The 22,529-nt window shown below is 39.4% G+C and overlaps 1 protein-coding gene across 1 annotated transcript; it reads right to left on the reverse strand.

Moving 5' to 3' along the window:
* Nucleotides 1–247: 247 nt before the first annotated feature.
* Nucleotides 248–22,512, reverse strand: ZBTB49 (zinc finger and BTB domain containing 49). The gene is made up of 8 exons (XM_013128911.2): nucleotides 22,452–22,512; nucleotides 20,869–21,042; nucleotides 17,442–18,550; nucleotides 10,906–10,952; nucleotides 7,653–7,726; nucleotides 6,890–6,972; nucleotides 6,637–6,798; nucleotides 248–1,587 (listed from the first exon to the last, which is right to left on the reverse strand). Exons 2-8 carry the CDS (start codon nucleotides 21,018–21,020, stop codon nucleotides 929–931), a joined length of 2,286 nt encoding a protein of 761 aa, XP_012984365.1. The 5' UTR covers nucleotides 21,021–21,042; nucleotides 22,452–22,512; the 3' UTR covers nucleotides 248–928.
* Nucleotides 22,513–22,529: the final 17 nt, after the last annotated feature.

The following is a 22,529-nucleotide window of genomic DNA, read 5'->3' on the forward strand; positions in this document are numbered from 1 at the left end:
ACGAAAATGAAATGTAAGCATTCAAAGCACCAAAGCAGAAAAAGGCCTGTAGCCCTTTCTCATCATGTAGCAGTCTATTGATTCCATTAATTAGCCATTGCTTTACAGCAATTCATTGAAATGAAACATACTGGTGTATTGAGTGAACTTATAGCGCAGCTCTTCTTGCAGTTGTACCCCCATTAGCATTGTAAAGATACCTGGAACTGATGGAATCTTCCACAAAAAGATGAAACACATCGAGCAGTTAAGAGACGATGTAAAACAACTTCCCTTTATTTGCATTTCCTGATCTTGGTCAGATGATCCTTGTACAAATAATCTGCTGTGCAAAATAGTTTATAAAATACTAAAAAAAAGCTTTTATTGTAAAAAAATAAAGTTTTCTAGATATACAGTTACTTTGCACTATCACAAATATTGTCAGGTATTTAACATTTACATTTAATATCACAATACTCAAGTCATGTAAACCAATGATCCTACCAATCAGAAAGCTACTACTGAAACTCAGGTTCACTAGGGATGTGTTAAGTACTTTCCTCTTTTCATATCTATACCCTTACACAACTCTGATGACCATGTTTGCAATTGCACCCATTTCATGAAATCAGGCCTTGGGCTATCCTTTCCTTCATTATCAAGTGAAAAATACCAAGTCAAATGGTAAATTTATCAAATAGCTAATTTTAGTAAATCATGGCAACACATGAGCTACACAGTGCAGTCACAGAACAAAGGTCCCCCAAGCAGTGCTGAGAAGCAGTGTAAAGGCAGCCAACGCTGGGTTTTGGGTATGTGTATATGATTACCAGTATCCAAACCAGTTGGCTTAAAAACTAGCTCTGGCCTCTCACTGCTGCAACGCGATCACAATCATTTTAGCATGAAATGCCTCTAAGAAGTTTTGATGCAGTCACCTGAGCCCTCATTGTTCCAGTTCACTTTCATTCTGCAAAGTCTTCATAGCTAAACCCCAGAGAGTCATGCTAGAGAAGAATGGTCCTTCATTATTCTTGTACACAGCAGACGGTGTTCGACTACCTAGTGGGTCATTACAATGACTGTCCAAGCTGACCATAGAGGAACGAATCATGGGAATATTATCAGACTGTAAGGGTTCTTCTGCAGAAGATACATCTACATCTGCGTAACTATATGGTGGTGGTGGAGTTTGCTGGGGCTGAGCCTTTGGGAGTTTAGCAGAATCCACATTCAGTTTCTGCTGGTTTGCTGAGTCATGGTGTTGAATCATTGATCGCAGCTTACAGTAAGAATCCACAGAACTATCAAATTCAGCTGGACGAACGGGAAATTTAACAGACACTGGTAACAAGGTAACGGACATTTCTTGGCCAAAAGAGTCAGAACTCTGAGACTTGTCAAGGTCAGACGTTTCGATCCCTTGAGTAAACTCATCTAGTGCATTTGGACCCTCGTCAGTGGCTTTACAATGCATTTTCTTGTGCCGCCGCAGAACAGCAGAGCGGGTGAAGCACTTGTTACAGGTCTCACAGGTATAGGGTTTTTCTCCTGTGTGAGTCCTCACGTGTCTACGCAGGTCACCAGAGCCTGCAAAACATTTCCCTACAAGACAGAAGTGACAGATTAAGATTTTGTTCTTAGTACCAGGGCATAAACATGTTTTAATTAGAGAAGATATCACTTTATGTCATGTCCCACTCATGGCACTTTGTCTATCTAGAGCTGGTTCAAACAAGTTCTATTTTTACAATAACTTGTTTCTTCTTCTTGATCTGATTTTCTAACTTGTGTTTACCAGTGCTTTAGTTTCAGTCTCCAGAGATGGGAAAATCCATTAGTATCTGAAAGCTGTGAGAGCCCTCAGTTTGTATCAATCTTCGTGGAGGAAAAAATGAAAATAAGCAATTTAATTTGTCTGTCGGGAAAACCAGTACCCTCAATAAGCTTCTAAATATATTCTTCCAGCAAGAATTGCATCACAGAAAGTAATGGCTTGTTCATTACTAAGGAACTATTCTTAAAGTGCTGACAAAGTTAGCTTTTTTTTTAACTCTGAGCTAACGTAATGCAGCAGTCCATTTCTTTTATATTCTAGCCAGAGAACAGGTCAAATCTAATTTTTTATTGCTGTAAATACTGGAATACAATAAAATATTCAACTGCTTGCCTGTTTTCAGAACCACAGGCTCAAACAAGCTCAATTACCACAATGCAAAGAAAACTGAGGCTTAAGCAAGTCAAAGTGTAGAGCAATCAGAATCAGAGAGCATTGATTTCCAGAACTGCTACCTCACATTCTTTAGGGCAGTGGAAATAAAGTGGTTCCTATTTGTGGTTTTATCTCATTTTACCTAGGCTAAAGGTTATTTTATTTTTTGTGAACAGATACCAACTAAAAGGAACTTGAATCTGAATGCTCAGTAAAACGGCAATCTCAATTTTCGGAATCATACTTTTTATTCTACTCCCAAGATTTCTCTTCAGAAAAGCCATTAAGCAGTAACAGTTGCTGAGGTGAGTAGCTTGAGAGAGAACACCTGCAACACCGGTGCGTAGCGGGGAGAGATCAGCATCCAGGAGCCTCACCTCAGAGCGACAAGAGCCACTGAGGAGGGAGCCTCGAGTCCTTGACAAGACTTGCAAAGAGCTCAGCTACCGCGAGGAGGTGACTCACCAGGGGTGGAGACAGGAGGAGCGGCACCAACTGTGAGGGGTTAAAAACCTGCCCAGGGAGCGCGGCGACCAGGAGCACGGCAAACAGAGCAGGCAAACAGAGCGGGTCGAGGCAGCTCACGCAGGCAGGCGAGTGGGCTAACCACCTCATCAAGAGCGCAGGAGGGGAAGGAGTGCTTGTTTGCGTGCAGAGCGTAAACAGATCGATCGACCAGACAGATCGTGGTCACAACACGATCAAAAGCGGTAGTGAGTAATAATGTGGATATCCAGACTGAGCCTTCCTGCAGACATGCAGCCATGCAGGTCTCTGGCTGCAGTGAATGCCTGAGCCCGGCACTTGTATTGGAAGGAGCCAGTGACACTGCTTGTGTTCGCTGTGAGCAAATAAATGATCTGCTCAGGCAGGTGGTTGAACTGAGGGAGGAGGTAGAAAGGTTGAGAGCCATCAGAGAATGCGAAAGTGAAATGGATTGGTGGAGCCACACCCTAAGGCAGGGGCAGAGGGAAGTGGTTGAACCTTGGATGGATCCCCTTCCCTCCTACCATCAGACAGAAGGAGAGAACTTAAGGCACAAGGATGTATGGAGGGAGGTCCCTCCTCAGAGAGGTAAGCAAAAACCCTCGCAATCCCTTCCTCCCTCCCAGTTGCCCTTGAATAACAGGTATGAGGTCTTGGAACTAGAGGGCCAGGTAAATGGAGATGGAGAGGTAAATCTATGTAGTGAGTCACCTAGGGCTTGTCACTCACCCCCATGCCTTAGAACTTCCCCAACCAAGAAGAAAAGAGGAATAATTATGGTGGGTGACTCCCTTCTGAGGGGAACAGAAGGACCCATTTGTTGATGGGATCCATCCCACAGGGAAGTCTGCTGCCTACCTGGGGCTCAGATTAGAGATGTTAAAAAGAAACTCTCTGATCTGGTGCAGCCCTCTGACTACTATCTGCTGCTGGTTTTTCAGGTTGGCAGTGATGAAATTATTACAAGGAGGGCAAGGGCAATGAAGAGAGACTTCAGGGCCCTGGGATGGCTGGTTAACGGGTCTGGAGTGCCAGTGGTGTTTGCTTCCATACCTGTTAAAAGCAAGGGTGAAGAGATAAATAAGAAGAGCCTGCAGATTAATGTATGGCTATGTGACTGGTGCCAAAGGCAGGGTTTTGGGGTTTTCAATCATGGGCTGCTATATGAGACACCTGGTTTGCTGGTGGCAGGTAGGATATACCAGTCCCAGAAGGTGGGTGCCCTGGAGATAGAGGATATAAAGAAGGCAGAGGTGCTGAATGCCTTCTTTGCCTCTGTCTTTACTCCTGCAGACTCTTCCCAGGGGCCTAGATTCCTATAGCCCCAGAAGGAGTCAGGACAAAGGAGGAGTTTGCTTTGGTAGATGAGGATTGGGTTAGGGATCAGCTGAGCAATCTGGACATCTATAAATCGATGGGTCCGGATGGAATGCACCCACAGGTGCTGAGGGAGCTGGTGGAGGTCATTGCTAGACCACTCTCCATCATCTTTGGTAAGTCGTGGGAAACGGGAGAGGTGCCTGAGGATTGGAGGATGGCAAATGTCACACCAGTCCATAAGAAAGGCAAGAAGGAGGACCCAGGTAATTATAGACCGGTCAGCCTTACCTCCGTCCCTGGAAAGGTGATGGAACAACTTATTCTTGACGCCATCTCTAGGCATATCAAGGATGAGGGGGTCATTAAGAACAGCCAAAATGGCTTTACCAGGGGGAAGTCATGTTTGATCAACCTTACAGCCTTCTATGAGGAAGTGACTAGGTGGAGGGATGATGGTAGAGCAGTAGATGTGGGTTTTCTTGATTTCAGTAAGGCATTTGATACTATCTCCCACAGCATCCTCATAGATAAGCTAAGGAAGTGTGGGCTTGATGATCAGGTAATGAGGTGGATCAAGAACTGTTTGAAAGGAAGAAGGCAGAGAGTTGTGGTCAATATGGCAGAATCTGGCTGGAGGTCTGTGACTAGGGGAGTCCCTCAGGGGTCGGTGCTGGGACCAGTGCTGTTTAATATTTTCATCAACGACCTGGATGAGGGAACTGAGTGTACCCTCAGCAAGTTCGCTGATGACACTAAACTGGGAGGAGTGGCTGACACACCAGAAGGCTGTGTTGCCATTCAGTGAGACCTGGACAGGCTGGAGAGTTGGTTGGGGAGAAACTTGATGAAATTCAACAAGGGCAAGTGTAGAGTCTTGCATCTGGGGAAGAACAACCCCATGTACCAGTACAGGTTGAGGGTTGACCTGCTGGAAAGGAGTGAAGGGGAAAGGGACCTGAGGGTCCTGGTGGATAGGAGGATGACCATGAGCCAGTAATGTGCCCTTGTGGCCAAGAAGGCAAATGGCATCCTAGGGTGCATTAGAAAGGGTGTGGTTAGTAGGGCAAGAGAGGTTCTCCTCCCCCTCTACTCTGCCTTGGTGAGGCCGCATCTGGAATATTGTGTCCAGTTCTGGGCCCCCCAGTTCAAGAAGGACAGGGAATTGCTTGAAAGAGTCCAGCGCAGAGCCACAAAGATGATGAAGGGAGTGGAACACCTCCCTTATGAGGAGAGGCTGAGGGAGCTGGGTCTCTTTAGCTTGGAGAAGAGGAGACTGAGGGGTGACCTCATCAATGTTTACAAATATGTAAAGGGTGGGTGTCAGGATGATGGAGCTAGGCTTTTCTCAGTGATATCCAGTGGTAGGACAAGGGACAATGGGTGTAAACTGGAGCATAGGAGGTTCCATGTGAACATCAGGAAGAACTTCTTTACTGTGAGAGTGACAAAGCACTGGAACAGGCTGCCCAGGGGGCTTGTGGAGTCTCCTATGTTGGAGATATTCAAGGCCTGCCTGGACAAGTTCCTGTGTGATGTACTCTAGGTTTCCCTGCTCTTGCAGGGGGGCTGGACTAGATGATCTTTTGAGGTCCCTTCCAACCCTTGGGATTCTGTGATTCTGTAACAGTAATATTACAAATTACTGTTTTAGTCAGTTTTCTGCATAATGTGAATGCAAAATTCTTAAGGCTTGATCAGACCCTTTTTGCACAATTTTTGCCTTCTCAGTGCAAGATGACCTGGCTAAAATGAAAATAATAATCAAAAAGCACTGCAAAACAAGATCAAAAAAGGCCTATTTTAATGTCAGCAACACAACTGTCTGTTTATACTTTTATATCCTGCATGTCTCTATGTCTCCTTCTGCCAGACCTTCCGGTAATATTAGCTTTTGTTGTGCCTCAAGACATTACAAATAAGACATATTGAACTGGACATTATGTGAAAGAGCTACCCTCTGCCAAAGCAGATTCCTCAGAACATAAGTGAAATTATACCAAAATAGCTTAAGGGCAGAAAAGCAAGTAGGATGCTCAGTAAGGTATGAGGTAAGGATAGACAATGCAACTTCTGAGAGCTGTTATTACAAGGATGAGTCACCGATCAAAGAGGCATTTTCAAACCACCTGGAAGTATGATGTATCTAGCAAGTTTTGAACATGGGTGTTCTTTGGTATGAAACATTGGTCAAGTTTTGATTTTATTCCAGATGTTGAAGCAAAAGGTTGTTATCAAACTCTATGGTTGAATGCAGTTAAATCAACTGGGGGAAAAAAAGAAAAAAAAAAAAACCCAGCACCAAAACCCAGTGATGCCAAACCTGAATTTCAATCACAAGTGACTATACTGAAAAGAAATCATTTTTGCAGCAGCACGTACATGTACAGTGTTGATTCCTCTTATTTCCTTTCTGTATTCTTCAACTGAAATTCACTTTCGAATTTATTTACAACAGCTAAAGGAGTTTAATCCACCAAATGAAAGACTATGAAGCATTCAATACAGATTTTCTGACAAGCTTTCACAACATGGTATTTCAATTTAAAACCATTTTGGTTAATTGCTACTCTGCTGACATAGGAGCTTTTACCTATTTAATAAGCAGACACAACCAAGCCATGCACATTAAATCTTACCACATGCTGAACAGCTGTATGGTCTTTCTCCAGTATGCCTAATTCTGTGCTTTACTAATTTTCGTTGCATGTTGAATGACTTCCCACATTCATCACAGGTGAACACTTTATCTGCTGTATGAGTCTTTTTGTGCTCCTTTAAATTACTGAAGTTACTGAATCCTACAAAAATACAACAGAAACTGAAGATTAAAATGACTCCTCACATTTCAATCAAAAATCCTCAGAGGCAGAAACCTTGGTTCTTACATACCTCTGCCACAGATATCACACAGATGAGGCTTTTCTCCAGAATGAATAATGATATGACGCTGAACATCACCAGAGGCAGCAAATCTGTAATAGAATATGGAAATCCGATTATGGTCTTTGTAAGACCCTTACTCTCCTATACTGATTATCTTATGGAAAACAACTATAATGAATGCCTGATGTAATGAACAAAGATTAAGATCCACAGATGAAAGGCTGCATTTAAGAAAAAAAATTAATCTGGTAATGTTCAGTTAAATTTATGCTAGGGAAAAAACCAATCAACCAAAAAACCCTTTTCACTATTAATTTCACTAATTTATTCTGCATTTAATGCTACTTCTACATTAGTATATTTTCTATCCCCTGTAAGCCAAAGACAGAAACATTTAATGCTTTGCTTAAATTTATCAGGTTTCCCATACATCATAATTTCCATGAAATGTAACAAAAAATATATGACCAAATAACAGAAAGGTACAAACCCACATGATTTACTGCCACTCACACTGCTCAAAATACACACAACAATATGCCCTTCAATAAAGACACCAATATACAAGAAATTCAGTAAAGACCATAGGCTATATATGTGGTGACATGTTATTATTGAGACTTGCAACAAGATACTTAGAGACATTTATGTATTTTAATCCCATCAGTACTCCTTGAAAGTCAATGTCTTTTAAACAAAACTGAGCAGTGTGCTACTTGGCTCCCAGTTTTACTATGTTAACTTTACTGAGACGTACAGCTCTACTCACCTTTTCCCACAGATTTCACAAATGTATGGCTTTTCACCAGAATGTCGACGCAAATGTGTCTGGAGATTACCTGCCTGAAGGGACAGCAATTTAAACACTTTAAATTCAGCTAGCCTGTTGTTGGATACAGACAAAAAGACAATGATGGGAACTATGAGACTGCCTTTTTATTTCTAATTCTAAGGCAGTGATGATAAAAAGCATGTATGAACTCAAGCATTCTTATCCAGTAAAGAAAGACTACCATACATTTCAGATCAAATTGCTTGTGTATGCCATTATACACATACAAGAACAGAAAATAAGAAAAAAGCTTAGAATCAAATGCTAAGGAAAAAGAAATCCCTACAGTTGAAACCAGATCAAATTATAAATGAAAATTACACTACGCAGATTGCAGTGAAAAAGAAAACTTCCTACTAATATGGTTCATGTTAGTCTTACTTTCCCTGTCATACAAATAAAATGTTGTTACATTAGGACCTCTGAATTCACCTACCAGGAGGATAAAAAGAAAGAACAGGGTAAACATTTTTCAATCCACAAAATACTCCAAGCCAAGGGCTCCAAACCTACAAATATTTACTCATACCAAAAGAAAACAGAACAGGAAGTACTGAAATGAACAAATGGGATTACTAATAACTCATTTTTATTATGTATCTTTCCTCTCCCAGTCCTGTAACAATTACTGTAATCAGAGGTTGTAATATACCAGAACTAGGGCACTGCAGACACAGACACAGAGAACAATACTAAAGGGATCACCATTTGAGAGAACTTTCTTTAACCCCTGTAATGTTTTTCAGACAATGGTATGACTGAACCATTGGTCTCTCAGGCCAAAATTTGTAATACTGAACCCTAGATAAAGAGAGGTATTAGGCACCTGTTTCTGAGGAAGGAAAATACTAACCGCAGAACAATCTGTGCTTTGCAAAGACAAGGGATTTTACGCAGAGATGCATTTGAGAGAAACGTAAGAAAGACAGAACCTTTACCTTTATCCATGTCACAAAACAAACCATATCACAGGCATTTGAAAGTTATTCTGGATAAAGACAGAGGGTGAATTTCAAGTGCAACAATTATTCTGAAATAGTTCTCAACAGGGATTTTTAGCCAGAATAAAAACATTTTACAGAGTAGCAAGTAGATCCATTTCTTCCTTATAAGACTGTCACTTCCTCATAATGAGGACATTAACAAGTGCTCGGAAAAATCCTTTTACTAATACTGGTGGTATACCACTGCTCACAAATTTGGAGACTAGAGAGAAATGCTAGGCTTGGTCCATTTGTAACTGGCATGCTTTTAAACTGAAGGAACTAATGCATGTAGTCACCCATGATATCCTGGATCACCAGCCAGAGAAGCACCACATAGCAATGGCTTTGCAGCTGTACTGGAAGATGCCGGCTTGGAAATACAAAAGGAACTTTTTTGTCCAAAAGTCAAAGACATTTATGGTTATTTGTTCCAGGCTATGAGTTCCTATGTCAATTTTCCCTACTTTTTTCATTTTCTATTTCACATTCCAACACACAGAACACCAGTTACATTCAGCAGGCAGAGACATACCATCAGGCACAACTGCACTGTCTCAAAAGCACAGAACACAAAGGCTCAAATAAGAAAAGTATGACTATTTCTTTGCCTGCAAGCTGAGATCAAGCACAAGATCAGAGATGGTCTTTTGAACAAAAAATAGACAGCAATTATCCTTGCATCTTACTTGCGTGATTCAAATGCATGTACCTTAGAAGCATTCAAGTTCTTTGTTATGACCAGAAAGAACTGCAGCACATAAGCTGAATGCTGTAGCTCTTATTCTGGACCTGTAGGTACTGTCCATCGGTGTGTATCTACCTATATCTTTGGGCAAGTGAGGTAATGGGAAGGGGAGGGAAACTGTTTAAGAGTGTTTAATTAAAAGGTAGAAATTTCCAGTTTTACTGGGATTTCCTTTTAATCGAAGAGGAGCTATGCATGTTGCATGAGGGGTCTCTGTCAAGCCTGTCATACACTCTAGAGTGTGTGCAGCTTTTTTTATTCCCTCCTTCCCCATGGAACTGGTACAGAACACCACTCCATTTGCCAAAAGTGGAATGGAATTTACTTTTAATGGAATTCAGATATACTCACTTTTTTCTTTTAATAACTAGAAAGTCAGCCACCAAAATGAATGAAAATGCACCTGCTTTACCAAATAAGCAGATCCATTTTTGCTCAAAATGGCTTCATAAGCATGGTGAAACGGTACTGCTCACTGGACATAGTGTTATGTTCATATTCAGTAACAGAGTGGAGGATGCAACTGCATCAGATCATGGGTCAGAGTTGTCCCACTGGTGGACTACAAAACTGGAGCAAGAGATGTGCAAACACTGGTGTGTGGGTAGACAAAGACCACATACTTCTAATTCTTAAACCAGGACCATCAAGAAAGACCAAAGTTATTCAATGGTAATTATGATTTAGTCTCATTATAAAAATATGCATCTCTCTATTGTCTGCTGTACTTAGGTACACATATTCCAGCCAAGAAAATAGAAAAAAATAGACATCTTGGAAACATAAGACAAATAGGCACCAAATCTGTAGAAATACAAAATCATTGCTGTACCCAGAACAGGAAGCAAGCATTGGAGGGCAAATTAAGACAGATAAAGTTTGGGCCCCATGTGTAAGTAGGGAATTTCACAAGACTTTTTTTAAAATCGTAGCTGAATTTTGTCACTTCAGACAGGCTGCTGTTCTTCACAGAAGCAGCCAAATTATATGGATTTATATAGACATACATTTATCTGACTCAAAAAAAAAATCTGCTTAATAATTCATGCCATTTACGAAGATAGAACTCTTGTGAATACATTACATAAAATTCCAACCTGTATTTTTTCAGACACTGCAAAAATGCTATTAAAAACATATCCGTAAGCATAAGGCAAAAGAACAAAGACTGCTCTCTGCATTTGAAATATAGTTGTGGCTCTTTATAGTTAAGTATTCATTTGAAGGTAAAATACATAACATCTACTGAGAGCAGACAGAATCAAAGGTACAAAATGTAACAAAAAAAATCTAAAACATGTAACATCTTATTTTCAAATAAGGCTTTAATATTTTATCACTAAAGTGAAGTCTGAAGAAAAAATATCTTAACTATAAGCATAAACCCAAGTGTTTTAGAATCAACAAACAGATGCATTTTATTTTCAAGTGTAAATACCATAATATAAAATATTCCCACCTGTGAGAAGTGTTTCCCACAAATGTTACATTCAAAAGGTTTCTCACCTAAAAGGAGAAGAAACAGAACATAGAACTTCTAATAGTTGCAATAGAATAGAAATGTTCTAAATTGACTTCCTTTTACAACATGTAATGTAAGAGCAAAAATATCCCCCAAGGAACACTTACCATATATTTACGGGGAAATTCAAGGGGAAGTACAGTATATTAAGGGAAATTCAAGGGAAGAAGTACAAGGGAAAGTATTTACCATTAAGCTTGTGAGGCAGATTTGCTCAGAAACAGAATTTATCTTTCAAAAAAACTAGGTAGAAGAGTTTTAATATGAATGAAAATGTTTTGTATCCTTTTTATTTTTTTCCCCAAATGAAAGGGGTACCCAGGCTCCTGGAAGAACAGAATAGGTGATGAGGTCCTGCAACAACAAAAGCTATGGGAAGTCCACCAGTTTTCCCACTTGTCTACACAATGGCTCACTCTTAGAAAGAAAGAGGAATGCAGAAATATTAATTTGGAAGGATTCCATTTCCTCTGTTCAATGTGTACCATACATCTCTGATAGCATGTAGCCATTCCTCCCAGCAAGTATGTATTTGTCTTCAAATTCTCATCCTATGCGAGTATCCAATAATTAACCCAAGTATTTTGCTCCATAATTTTGAATTTATACCGGTAGTCTTGAATCTCCAAAACCACACAAGCAGCTTTAGTAAAAAATTAGCACTGCCCGTTTTAGCTTTTGAAAATAACTCAATTCTCAATCCAGAATGTGACTACACAATACTTCAGTTCTCTGACAGCTGCCAGTTTAAGACAAGTGTCTTTTTTAAATCACTTTTTCTTCTCTTCACTGTTTCATAAAGTGTCGTGGTTTAAGCCCAGGGTATAAATCAGAACCACTCAGTCTGCTCCCTCCCACCCTGCCCTTTCTTCCCCCCACTCCCAGAGGGACGGGAAGGTGAAGTGAAAAGAATATAACTCCCACAGGTTGAGATAAGAACAGTCCAGTAACTAAGGTATAACACAAATCACTACTGCTACCAACAATAATAATAATGATAAAAAATAACAAGGGAAGAGAATACAACACCTCACCACCTGCCGACCGATACCTCACACCACCCAGCAGTGAACAAGCCCTTCCAGGTAACTCAGTTACATCCTGAGCATGACGTACTATGGTATGGAATACCTCTTTGACTAGTTTGGGTCAGGTGTCCTGTCTCTCCTTCCTCCCAGCTTCCCCTCCTCCCTGGCAGAGTATGAGACTCAGAAAGTCCTTGGTCAGACTAAACATTTGAGCAGTAACTAAAACCATCGGTGTTATCAGCGCTGTGCCCAGGCCGAAAGTCAAAAACACAGAGCTGCACCAGCTACTAAGAATGAGAAAAAATGACTGCTACTGCTGAACCCAGGACAATAAAGGTAAGTTTTTTTTCCCTGTTCATTCTTGGTTCCCAGGTTTTTACACATGTTGATAAAAATCTCTATGCATCTTGTAGAATTTTTAAAACAGTGACTGCTCAAATACCACTGAACTCAATGACAGAGACTTCTAAGGATATTTTCCATGAGTCTATGTTAAGATAACAGACACAATCTGACCCACAGGTACAGAGAAGCAAAATTAGTGTAAACCCTTGTGATTCTGAGTGCAGGTATTTCCAAAAAGAAAAAACAAATAGATCTTACACTGTGTTTTATCTTGATGCTGAATCAAAACCCTGACTACTCCTTAAATTATAGTTTTCCTGATTTTACAGAACACCTTCTGGCATTTGCAGCCAACTCTTCCAGCAAGTAGTCTCTACATCAGTTTCCTTCCTTCATCCTTGGAAGTGTTATGAACAATACATACAATATCCATTGTTTTCCTTCCCTGCTGCCACATACAGGTGACGTTCTTTCAACATATTTCAGGATCAAGGATTAAATGCAACTCTCAGATTTTAAAGCACAGAATAAACATACACAGTTACATGGTTTCACAGATAACAATCTTGCAGTTAGTCTGACAACCTGAGGCTGCATCTACTTTTTCTACTTGATGAAGAATGGAAATCTTACAAGAAGTTTAGAGAAAGCTTTTATTCAATTAAAAGAAAAAAACTAAGAAATCAGTAACTCAACTATAAAGAGCACTGAGGCTTAATTTCTTTAGGGCTCTAAATTTGCAAACCACTAAAAATTCTGGTACTGACAACACAAACATAAATGAAACCAACAGGGAGCAAGATTTGTGGCAACTGGGAAGGCTTCTGACAAGTGTTAAAGCATTAAGTCAATTTGAAATGAAGGATAAAACACACAAGTAGCAATTACTGCAGAAATTACCTATACCAAAAAAAGACCCACACCCAAGTTCCTGTTGACACAAGGACTAGTATCTGAACAGAAACCCACTCTGAAATAACTAAAAAGGAGGAGGGGAATGGGAGGCTCTAATTTCTCAAAACTAGTGTGTAGGCTGTGTGCAACTTCAATTTTGCACCTGTATAAAATGCCAAACCATCAGACACATGAAGTAGCCTATTCCAAGAATGAATTCTAGCAGAAACACTAGGGTGTTACTCCTAGTGGTGTAGCATTCCTCAAGTAAAATGTGGCTATGTGCTTCCTACAGCATATTTGTCAGAGTGCAGCTAGTGAGCTGAAGGTCATTCTTCTCCCCCTATCACTGGTGAGACCATATCTGGAGCCTTAAGAAGAGAAGGCCAACAGGAAATCTTACTGCTCTCCACATGCAATGGGAAGACACATGTAACCAGGTTGCTCTTGAAGGTATGTAGTGACAGGACAAGAGGCAATAGACACAAGTTAGATGGTCAGAAACTGCAATTAGGTATAGGAAAAGAACTTTTTATCCCTGAGGGTGGTCAAACACTGGAACTAGTTGCTGCAGAGGTTGTGGAATCTCTCTATTTCTAGAGATATCCAGAATTTGACTACACTACACAAAGCCATGAGCAAAACAACACAATCTAATTTGACCCAGCTTGAGCAGAGAATGATTTCCAGAGATCTATTCTAATCCAAATTATTCTATGATTCTATTACCAGCATTAAATCACAAACCAACTAATCCTCTCAAAGACCATAGTTGGATCAACAGCAATAGAGAAAATTTGGGGAAAAGTAGTAACTGAACTACAATTAAGACAATGCTTAAATAAATATCCAGGGGACTTGACTTTTGAACCCTTGGACTGTTTGTGTTTTTTATCTTCTGTTGCATCCTTCTCGCTCAACACTACACAAGAAGAGATGAAGTACACAGTCATAGAATCAAAGCAGGTGTGTCAGCTCCAGAGGAGAAAGGCATGAAGGCAGAAGCAGTGTTCCTGAAGAGTTCACAGTGGTGAGGAGCACAATCCTCTACAGCATGGAATGCTGTCAACATGCTCAAGCAAAGCTCAGAATAAAAAAAGTCCTTTTCACAGGGTTGGAGTTTGGATTTTTTTTTTTTGAGAGGATGTTTCCTGAAACTTAAAAAAAAATTAAAAAAAAAAAAAATCAATCAAACAAACAAAAAAACCCAAACCCAGACAGAGAAAGAGGGGGGAAAAAAAAAACCACAGGCAAAAAAAAAAACCACCAAAAACCCACAAAACCCTGGATGCTCCTGGGCAGGTAAGGACTGTATAACTGAGATGCTTGCTTCCTTTTTTTTATACAGGTCAATCTAATAAAAAACAAATTATAACATTCAGTCAAGTCAAAATCAACCTTAAAGTCAATGCAATAAGCTCTGTTTAGAGATTCCTTTAACTATCCACTAGCAATACAATTAGAATAGCTAGATAACCCAATACAATGCCTTGTGTTGAACACAATATGCCTGTTCTTCACATTAAAAACTCACCAACATAACCATGCTAGCCTGTAAATTCTTTAGTGGTTCCTAGTGTTCAGAGAACTTCACACATGCTTTTTCTTGACAAGCAGGCCACCACAGCACTTGTGCTGAAAGACTTGTAATTTCTAGGCTAAACACTGGCTTACCACTGTGAAAGGTTGATTCTAGTAACTTGCTTCCTTTACCTCTCCAGCAAAGCCAGATTTGGAGGACTTTCAGTAAGCACTGTAATACTTAAATACTTGCTAACTCTTGCTTAGTTCTAGAAAGTTAATGTTTTAAATCAAATTGATTAGCCAGCAATTTGCTATCCTTTCTGAAGGGGCAAATGCACAGAAATGTCTTTTAGCACACACATTACTTAACTACCATTATACCTAATACTAATGATACAGATGTGCCATATACCTTCAGCTACAGATCCTTCCTATATTAACATCCTACTTACTATCCATTGGAATTTTCCAAATACTCTTTTTGCACTAATTGGATATTGAAAAAAAGTTAACATGATCCCAAAATAACAGGCAAGCAAACAGGCCTATCTAGTCATATTCCTGCATCAACTCTCCATCCATTTTATATGTGCTCATTATTTGTTGAACTTACGTTCTTAAATTTTGTCAATTTAACACTGACATGCTGTTAGAACATCATTAATGGCACATTAAGTAGCCTTCAAGTCTGGAATTTTTTGAACACTATTGGAAGTACATAATGTATGAAAAGCAACAAGGAATTCCTGAATCCAGTGTATACTCAGGCTTACTCTTACTAGTAGAGAAAGACTGCAACAACAACAAAACCAAGTGTAGGATCACATTATTTAACACAATGTATAAATCTAGTTAGTATCTGGCAGCACTGTGGAATGTGAACCAACATCTAGAGCTTAAGTAGAGTGGAAGCATGTGTAAGTACATAGACCTCAAATAAGAACAAAGAAATTGATTGCAACACACATAAATAACCTTGCACAGCTACTGCAACCCTTTTCTTCTTTTTCCACTTCCTACTCTCGTAAGCATCTGCTGGCCATGCTGTGTCTAAGGGAAAAAAAGTAATTTGTAAACCACTTGTATAGCCTATAGTCTAGGCTATAGTCTCTTCTATAACCCAGTACTCCCCTGATCCTTAAGTTAAAATACATTAAAAAAGGTAAACTATACCCTGAACCTCATGTTTTAAATGGTTTAACATATTCAAAACCATACAAAATAAAGTCTATCACTCAGGCAGCACACTCTTAAAAACCCAAGTAGTTTAATGGGCAGACTTACAAAACACAGATTTCTTCCCGTGATTTAGATGTCTAAGGAAGGGAAAATTCTAACAGGTTTCTCACAGTTGGGGGTCTCTCTTTCACATAGATTCTCTAGCACAAACTTACTTGTTACTGACTTTAGAGCCTCTCCCTCAGGTAGGACTTCTCTAGATGCTCGATCTTCTACCTGATTACCTATTTTCCTGACATTTTTAAGATATTAAAATATACCTTATGTCAGCTCAAATCTGATAAAAGATTAAAAAAACACAAAGCAAAGAGGATCTCTGTAAGAAACATATGCAACTCTTTCATAGGAGATCAAATTAAAAATAATAAAATAGTATTAGTAATGTGAACATACAGAAGCAGTCTAAGGCACCAAGCCAAAACTTCAGGGAACTAATACAAAATGTTCCTATTTTCACATTCTAGAAAGATTTTTCTCCTAATAAAATGGAAAAAAAAATTCTTAATACTAATGATTGATTAATCAAAGAAAATAGTGTCTGCTAAGAGCAACTCATATTTGCTTTCAAGGTACCTATGCAAAGGGATGTTTATTTTATAAGCCAGAGAGATGTGTTTACATATTTAATACAAGGAAAAAGAAAGGCAAAAAACATTCAACAGATTAATCAGCTATCTCAAGGATTTGGAATCAACAGTGTCACAAGCTAAGGTAATTCTTAAACACTTAAAAAGCATATCTAAAGTTGTAGAAATATAATGCAACATGCTGGTTAAACTGAACAGACAAATTAGTCACTTCCATGTAAAACTAAGTCTTTTCACTAAAATAAAAAGATCCTTAGAAAGAAATCTATGATAGGTTTAAAAATAATACTATTTGTGAGTTTTTAAGACAAAGTAATTAAAAATTCCCATTCACTCTGCAACCTACTTATCTGTAAGAGAGCATTATGCCCTGGGTAAACACAATGAAAGTTAATTATACTAGGAAAAAAATATAAAGTTATTACAGAGCATATTTCTACAGTTTAAAAAGAAATGACCATCAAACCCTAATCACTTTTATCTCACAGCAAATATATGATCAGAGAGAACCAAGGTCATCTAGAGCACTTCTTGTATTATCTCCTACCCACTTACACTTACCATTATCTGACTCAAAACTTCTGGGCCATCTGACAAACTGACTAGAAACACCTCTTCTAAATGCAAGACAAAAAGTTTTTGTTGAAATATCATGCAAAGTACTTCAAAAAAGAACACTAAAAACAAATATGAAGGAGAACTCTTTCAGACTTTATTCCTGGATAATTAATCATTTTTTAAAAGCACACATTTTGAAAGTAAAACCTTCACCAGCATCTCTGAATCAACAGATACTGCAAGACATCCTCTTCTATTGAAATATTTGGTCTGTAGACCAAGTTATCAATAACTGTACCTGTATGAGACCTTTTATGGAGCTCCAAATTGCTTGGGTGTTTGAAAGCCTTCCCACATAATTCACAAGTATATTGCCTTTGCGACTGAAGAGTCTGTGATTGTCCTTCTGGTTCCAAAAGACCTTGAGATCTTTCAGCTTCAACAGTTTGGTCAAAATTCTCAGAACTTACTAAATCTTCAGCTTCTTTTTCATCAGTAACTCTTATACTCGTCATGTCCATGGTACTTTCATTTACAGATTCAATTACTCCTGTTACTCTACTGTCATCTCTTTTAGGCTCAGGCGGCTGCTCTGCAGATTTCTGAGACCTTAGAAAATTTAACTTTTTGAGGTGTATTGCCTTTTTCAATTGCATCTGTTTGGTGGGCTGCTGCACAAGTGTGCTTTCTGCATCTTGCTCTGGAACAGCTTCATTCAAGGACTGAGCCAGAAAGTTTGATGGTAAATGATCTGAGGTCTCCAGAATACACTCAGAGTGGTTGACAGTACAAGAACTATTCTCTACTGCGTTTATTTCTGTAGATGGGTTGTAAGAAAAGGGTTGTTCTGTTCCTCTCTCATGATTAGAGGAAGCCTTTTGCTTATAGAACTGTTTACTGTAAAAGTTACGTAGTTTATAATAGTGATTTGGTTGTTTAAATGGAAGCTCTGTGCAGTTGCCATCTAAGGAGTCTTGTGGTTGTTTCTGCCCATCACCTGAGGGTGTGTGAAGATTAACAGACTGTGATGCTTGTGAACGGTGGTCAGTCAAGACTTTATTAGCTTGTGTGTCAGATGAGCATTCATGCAACAGGTTTGTTCCGTAACTGTCACTAGCACAGCTAGTATCTGCAGTCAAAGTATTCTGCAGTGAAAATACACTATTACAAGGCATGCTGGCTGTCTGCTCTACAGCTGTAGATGACTTCAAAAAGGTGTGGCAAATGTTCAGCACATTCTGCACTTGGAGACATTGTGCAATATCCAACATAGCTTGCACATTGTCCTGGCTAAGGTCCAGGTGAGAGGTGTACATGAAGTCCAAGATCTGGCCTATGCCACCTACATTTTTAATGTCCAAGTGAAAGACATCATTCTTCTGGCCTGAAGAATTCTGAAAAAGGGTCCTGACAAAATAATGCAAATATTCAATCACAAACACAAATAATTCACAAACACTTTTATAAAAAAAAACACACATATACCTCAGACTGCCTGGCATGAAACAACAATTTACTCTACATGGTCTTATCTATATTGTTGTGTTTTTGCAGATGAACATTCCAAAACTGTTCAAAGACTTATATATTAGTCCTACACAAGTACACTAGTATATATCAAAGCAAGTGATCCTTTATGTAACTTTAATTTTCCATTTTTTAATATCTCGAAATCAGACCCTATACAAGTGGTTTCCTATTCAATGTTTACATACTAGGTGCAGTGGTGTATTTACGGACTATTTGCAAAAGTTGGTTGACTCAGAATGGTGTTTCCACTTCCATCACGGCAAATGAAAAGGGGCATTAAAAGCTTTCTAGTAAAACGCAGAAGACAGACCTCAAATTTAGTGTAATTATTCTCTTCTGGTAACTGAGCTTGTCCATCAAACTTTATCAATAAATCTTGTTAAATTTCTGATTACTAATTCTTTCTCCACAGGAAGATGAGAGAATAGTAAGAGAATGTCATTATATTCAGTCTGTTCGCTCTCATGCAAAGAACACACTTTTTTACTGGTACTGGATGAGAACCAAATAAAAGAATAATAGAGTACAGGTACATTAGTCTGTAACAGCCACCCAACCAATACCCATAGAATCACCATTGAATCCAGTGTCTAAATTCACAAGACCTTCACGAGACTATTTGATGTATTCTTAGCATAAGAGCTGTAGTTCTTCACATGCATAACCAGTCCTAGATTAAGCGGATTTGCACGCTGCCTTAGGAACCTCACACCCTTCCAGTTTAAACAGCAGTTGTTTAGACTGGATATAAGGAGGAAATTCTTTACTGTTAGGGTGGTGAGGTACTGGAATGGGTTGCCCAGGGAGGCTGTGAATGTTCCATCCCTGGCAGTGTTCAAGACCAGGTTGGATGAAGCCTTGGGTGATATAGTTTAGTGTGAGGTGTCCCTGCCCATGGCAGGGGGCTTGGAACTAGATGATCTTGAGGTACTTTCCAATCCTAACTATTCTATGATTCTGTGATTCCATTAAAACCCCTAGTCTCCAACCTGACACGCTCACAGTAAATAATGATATATATAAATATATGGGGTCAGGTTACTCTTACGTAGTTATTTTCCTACACTAGGAAATGCCCTGAACTTGATTACTCTCAAATTAGGTTTTATTTAAAGGTGGACATAGTATCAATGAGCTTTGAATCTTAAGAAAATAAGAGGCTTCAACTCAGAGGCTTAAACTAGGCTTAAACTTTAGAAATGCAGAAGCTATTCTGAAGCCAATGCCCACATTCAAATTCTTTCATAAATCCAGCCCACATGAGCTAAATTAAAACCGGAACTATAATGAACTGGGATCATGATCTGGGTAGAGAGTTTAAATTAATTAGTCACTTATATCCTTATATTGTGAGTTTAGTTCTTTTTAACTACTTTCAAAATTCAGTCTTTAAGCATAATTTCACATCATCAGGGTTACAACACTAGAAGACAAAAAGGAAAACCAACCTTTTTTCCCTGGTCATAACATAAAAATAATTTTCTTGTGTAAGATTAGTAGTCAAGTTTTAGAGACATTTCAAGAAACAATGTCTAAAAACTGCCAGATCTAATAGGTTATTCATAGCTAACATAAAACACTAAGTTTGAAGATCCAGCATTCCTCACAATTTGGAGGATCAATGAGGGCGATACAGAGGGGAAAGAAATCAGTGATATGGCTTCACAGCCCACCTTTAAAGCACAAATGTTGTCTCTGAGAATCTGTTCTAAACAGAAATTCAATAACCTGTACAGTCAAATTTTACTTTGAATAGATAACTGATGAAACAATTCACATTATCTATAAACAGAGAACGTGAATTGTTTCATCAATTATATCCCTTATCTGGTTCTGTTCATGTACTCTACTATGCTCCTTGTAAACAGTCATTTTTTTCATAATGAAATACCGAATACCAGAGTCTATTATATGTGGCACTGTAAGTAAGGATCAGGAAAATGCCAAACTAAACCAGTGCAGGAGTTAGCTATGTATGCCTAGAAAATAAATTACGATGGCCACAGCTTTTAATTAGATTGAATACAGACATCTCTCTGGACAAAAAAAAAAAAAAAACAACTTTACCTTTTCCCTTATACTCCAACAGTTACCTAGTCTGCAACTACTGAAAAAAAATATACCCTTCTCAGAGAAAACCTCAACCAACAGCATTTAAGTTCACTTTTTGAAATGAAGCATTTTCTATCACATACCTGAAATATTGACTGAAAGCAGCTAATACATTTTTGTGTGCTTTGAAGCAGACACCTTTCACCACCAGCATGCAGTCACAGAGAAGACCCTGAATGCGCTGTTCATGTAGCTGCTGCAGAAGATGACAACTATGGCTAGCAACAGTGTCCATGCTAGAAAATCACTTAAATTACCTACAATGAAATAAAATGCTAAGATGAATCTTACATATTAAATTGCAAAAATTAACTTAGAAAATCAAGAACATTTTTATACTTTGTTTAGGTCCCCAAGGAAGCAGATTTCAGTTTACATCCACATTGTGAGCTCTAATGGCATTTTTCTGATTAAAGATGGGGCACAAGTATGCTCACCAGTAGATGTGCAGACATACAGGTAGGAAATACTGATTTTAATTAAGATTTTCTTACAACAAACACCTTCTGCCAAAACATGCTAAAGGGACTGCCAATAAACTGAACTCCACAACAAAAAACCCCAATTTAGACAACTTCTGACAAAAATTAGATTTTAAGGCAAAATCGTATCATATCTACAAAACCAATAGAATTTGCAGAAAAAAACCTGCATCTGCACCCTCTAAACTAAAAGGAAGAGCACTGTAGTAGCATTATTTATTCCAAATTTGTTATTGTTGTACAGAAGCACATTTCCCACATGAATCTCATTTATTAGACAAGTTAGAATGGCAACTTTTTCTTGTTTTTAATACAATGCAAAGTCTCTTTTAAAAGTCACTTCTTCGAACAGGCTGAAGGGAAGACAAGTAACATTCCCACAAAACACATTTTCATTCAATCCTTTTTTTTCAAAAAGGAAAAGATTAAACTCTTCCCCTGCACATTTATAAACACGAAAGGCACATTCCAACTATTAGCACAATTAGAACTAATAACAGTGTTTTAACTAATGAATGAAGCAGAAAAAGCACGTTGGGTTAAACATGACAAGAAAGTTGTTGCCCCCATTTCCAATTCTCAGGAGTGCTAAGGGCTCCACATTTACTGTGTTATTCCGTGATTCACTTCCTCCTGCCGCATTAAAGTGGGCTATTACACTCTAGTTCTTACTATTCTTGTCATATCTTCATATAAAAAGCATTACTACGCTTTAAAATAAAGAAGCCATGTCTGTTTCCCAGATAACAGCTTTCACGGGATCTTGCAGCACTTCAACAACCCCTGAATTCAGACTCTCCCAGCAGATAAGGTGGCCGCCGTGAGCGGCTTCCGAGCAAGCGGAATCCCAACAGCATACTCATATTTACGCTGACGCTGTCGTGCCTGGCTCCAGGCCGGACTCAATGCCCGGCACGGAGCAGGGCACAGCGGGAGCGTCTGCTTCAGAGGACAAGACCGAGCACCGAGGGAAGAGGGGCTCTGCCCGGGATCAGGCAACAAGCCGGCACCGTGGCTGGGCAAGGCACACCGCGGGCGGGATGGGTAACGGGGTCAGAGGAGGACAGGGCTGAGGGCCGAGCGCTACCCACCGCGGCGGCACCACACGGACACAGCCACCACACATCCCGGCCTGGCAGAAGCACGGAGGGGAAGGAGCCGGCTCTGCTCAGCCCAGTGCTTACCGGCTCCGGCCGCCTCCCAGCTCCATCCCCGCGCTGCAGCCCGGCAGCCGCTACACCCGCCGCTTCCGCCGCCGCTTC

Source organism: Melopsittacus undulatus, chromosome 7 (assembly GCF_012275295.1).
Source record: "Melopsittacus undulatus isolate bMelUnd1 chromosome 7, bMelUnd1.mat.Z, whole genome shotgun sequence".
Taxonomy (NCBI): domain Eukaryota; kingdom Metazoa; phylum Chordata; class Aves; order Psittaciformes; family Psittaculidae; genus Melopsittacus; species Melopsittacus undulatus.

Coding starts and splice junctions, on each gene's coding strand:
- ZBTB49 (XM_013128911.2), bottom strand. CDS start 21,020: ATGGACACTGTTGCTAGCCATAGTTGTCATCTTCTGCAGCAGCTACAT. Junction 18,551..20,868: donor GCTTTCAGTCAATATTTCAG/GTATGTGATAGA, acceptor TTATTTTGTCAG/GACCCTTTTTCAGAATTCTT. Junction 6,973..7,652: donor TGTGAAATCTGTGGGAAAAG/GTGAGTAGAGCT, acceptor ATTCTATTACAG/ATTTGCTGCCTCTGGTGATG.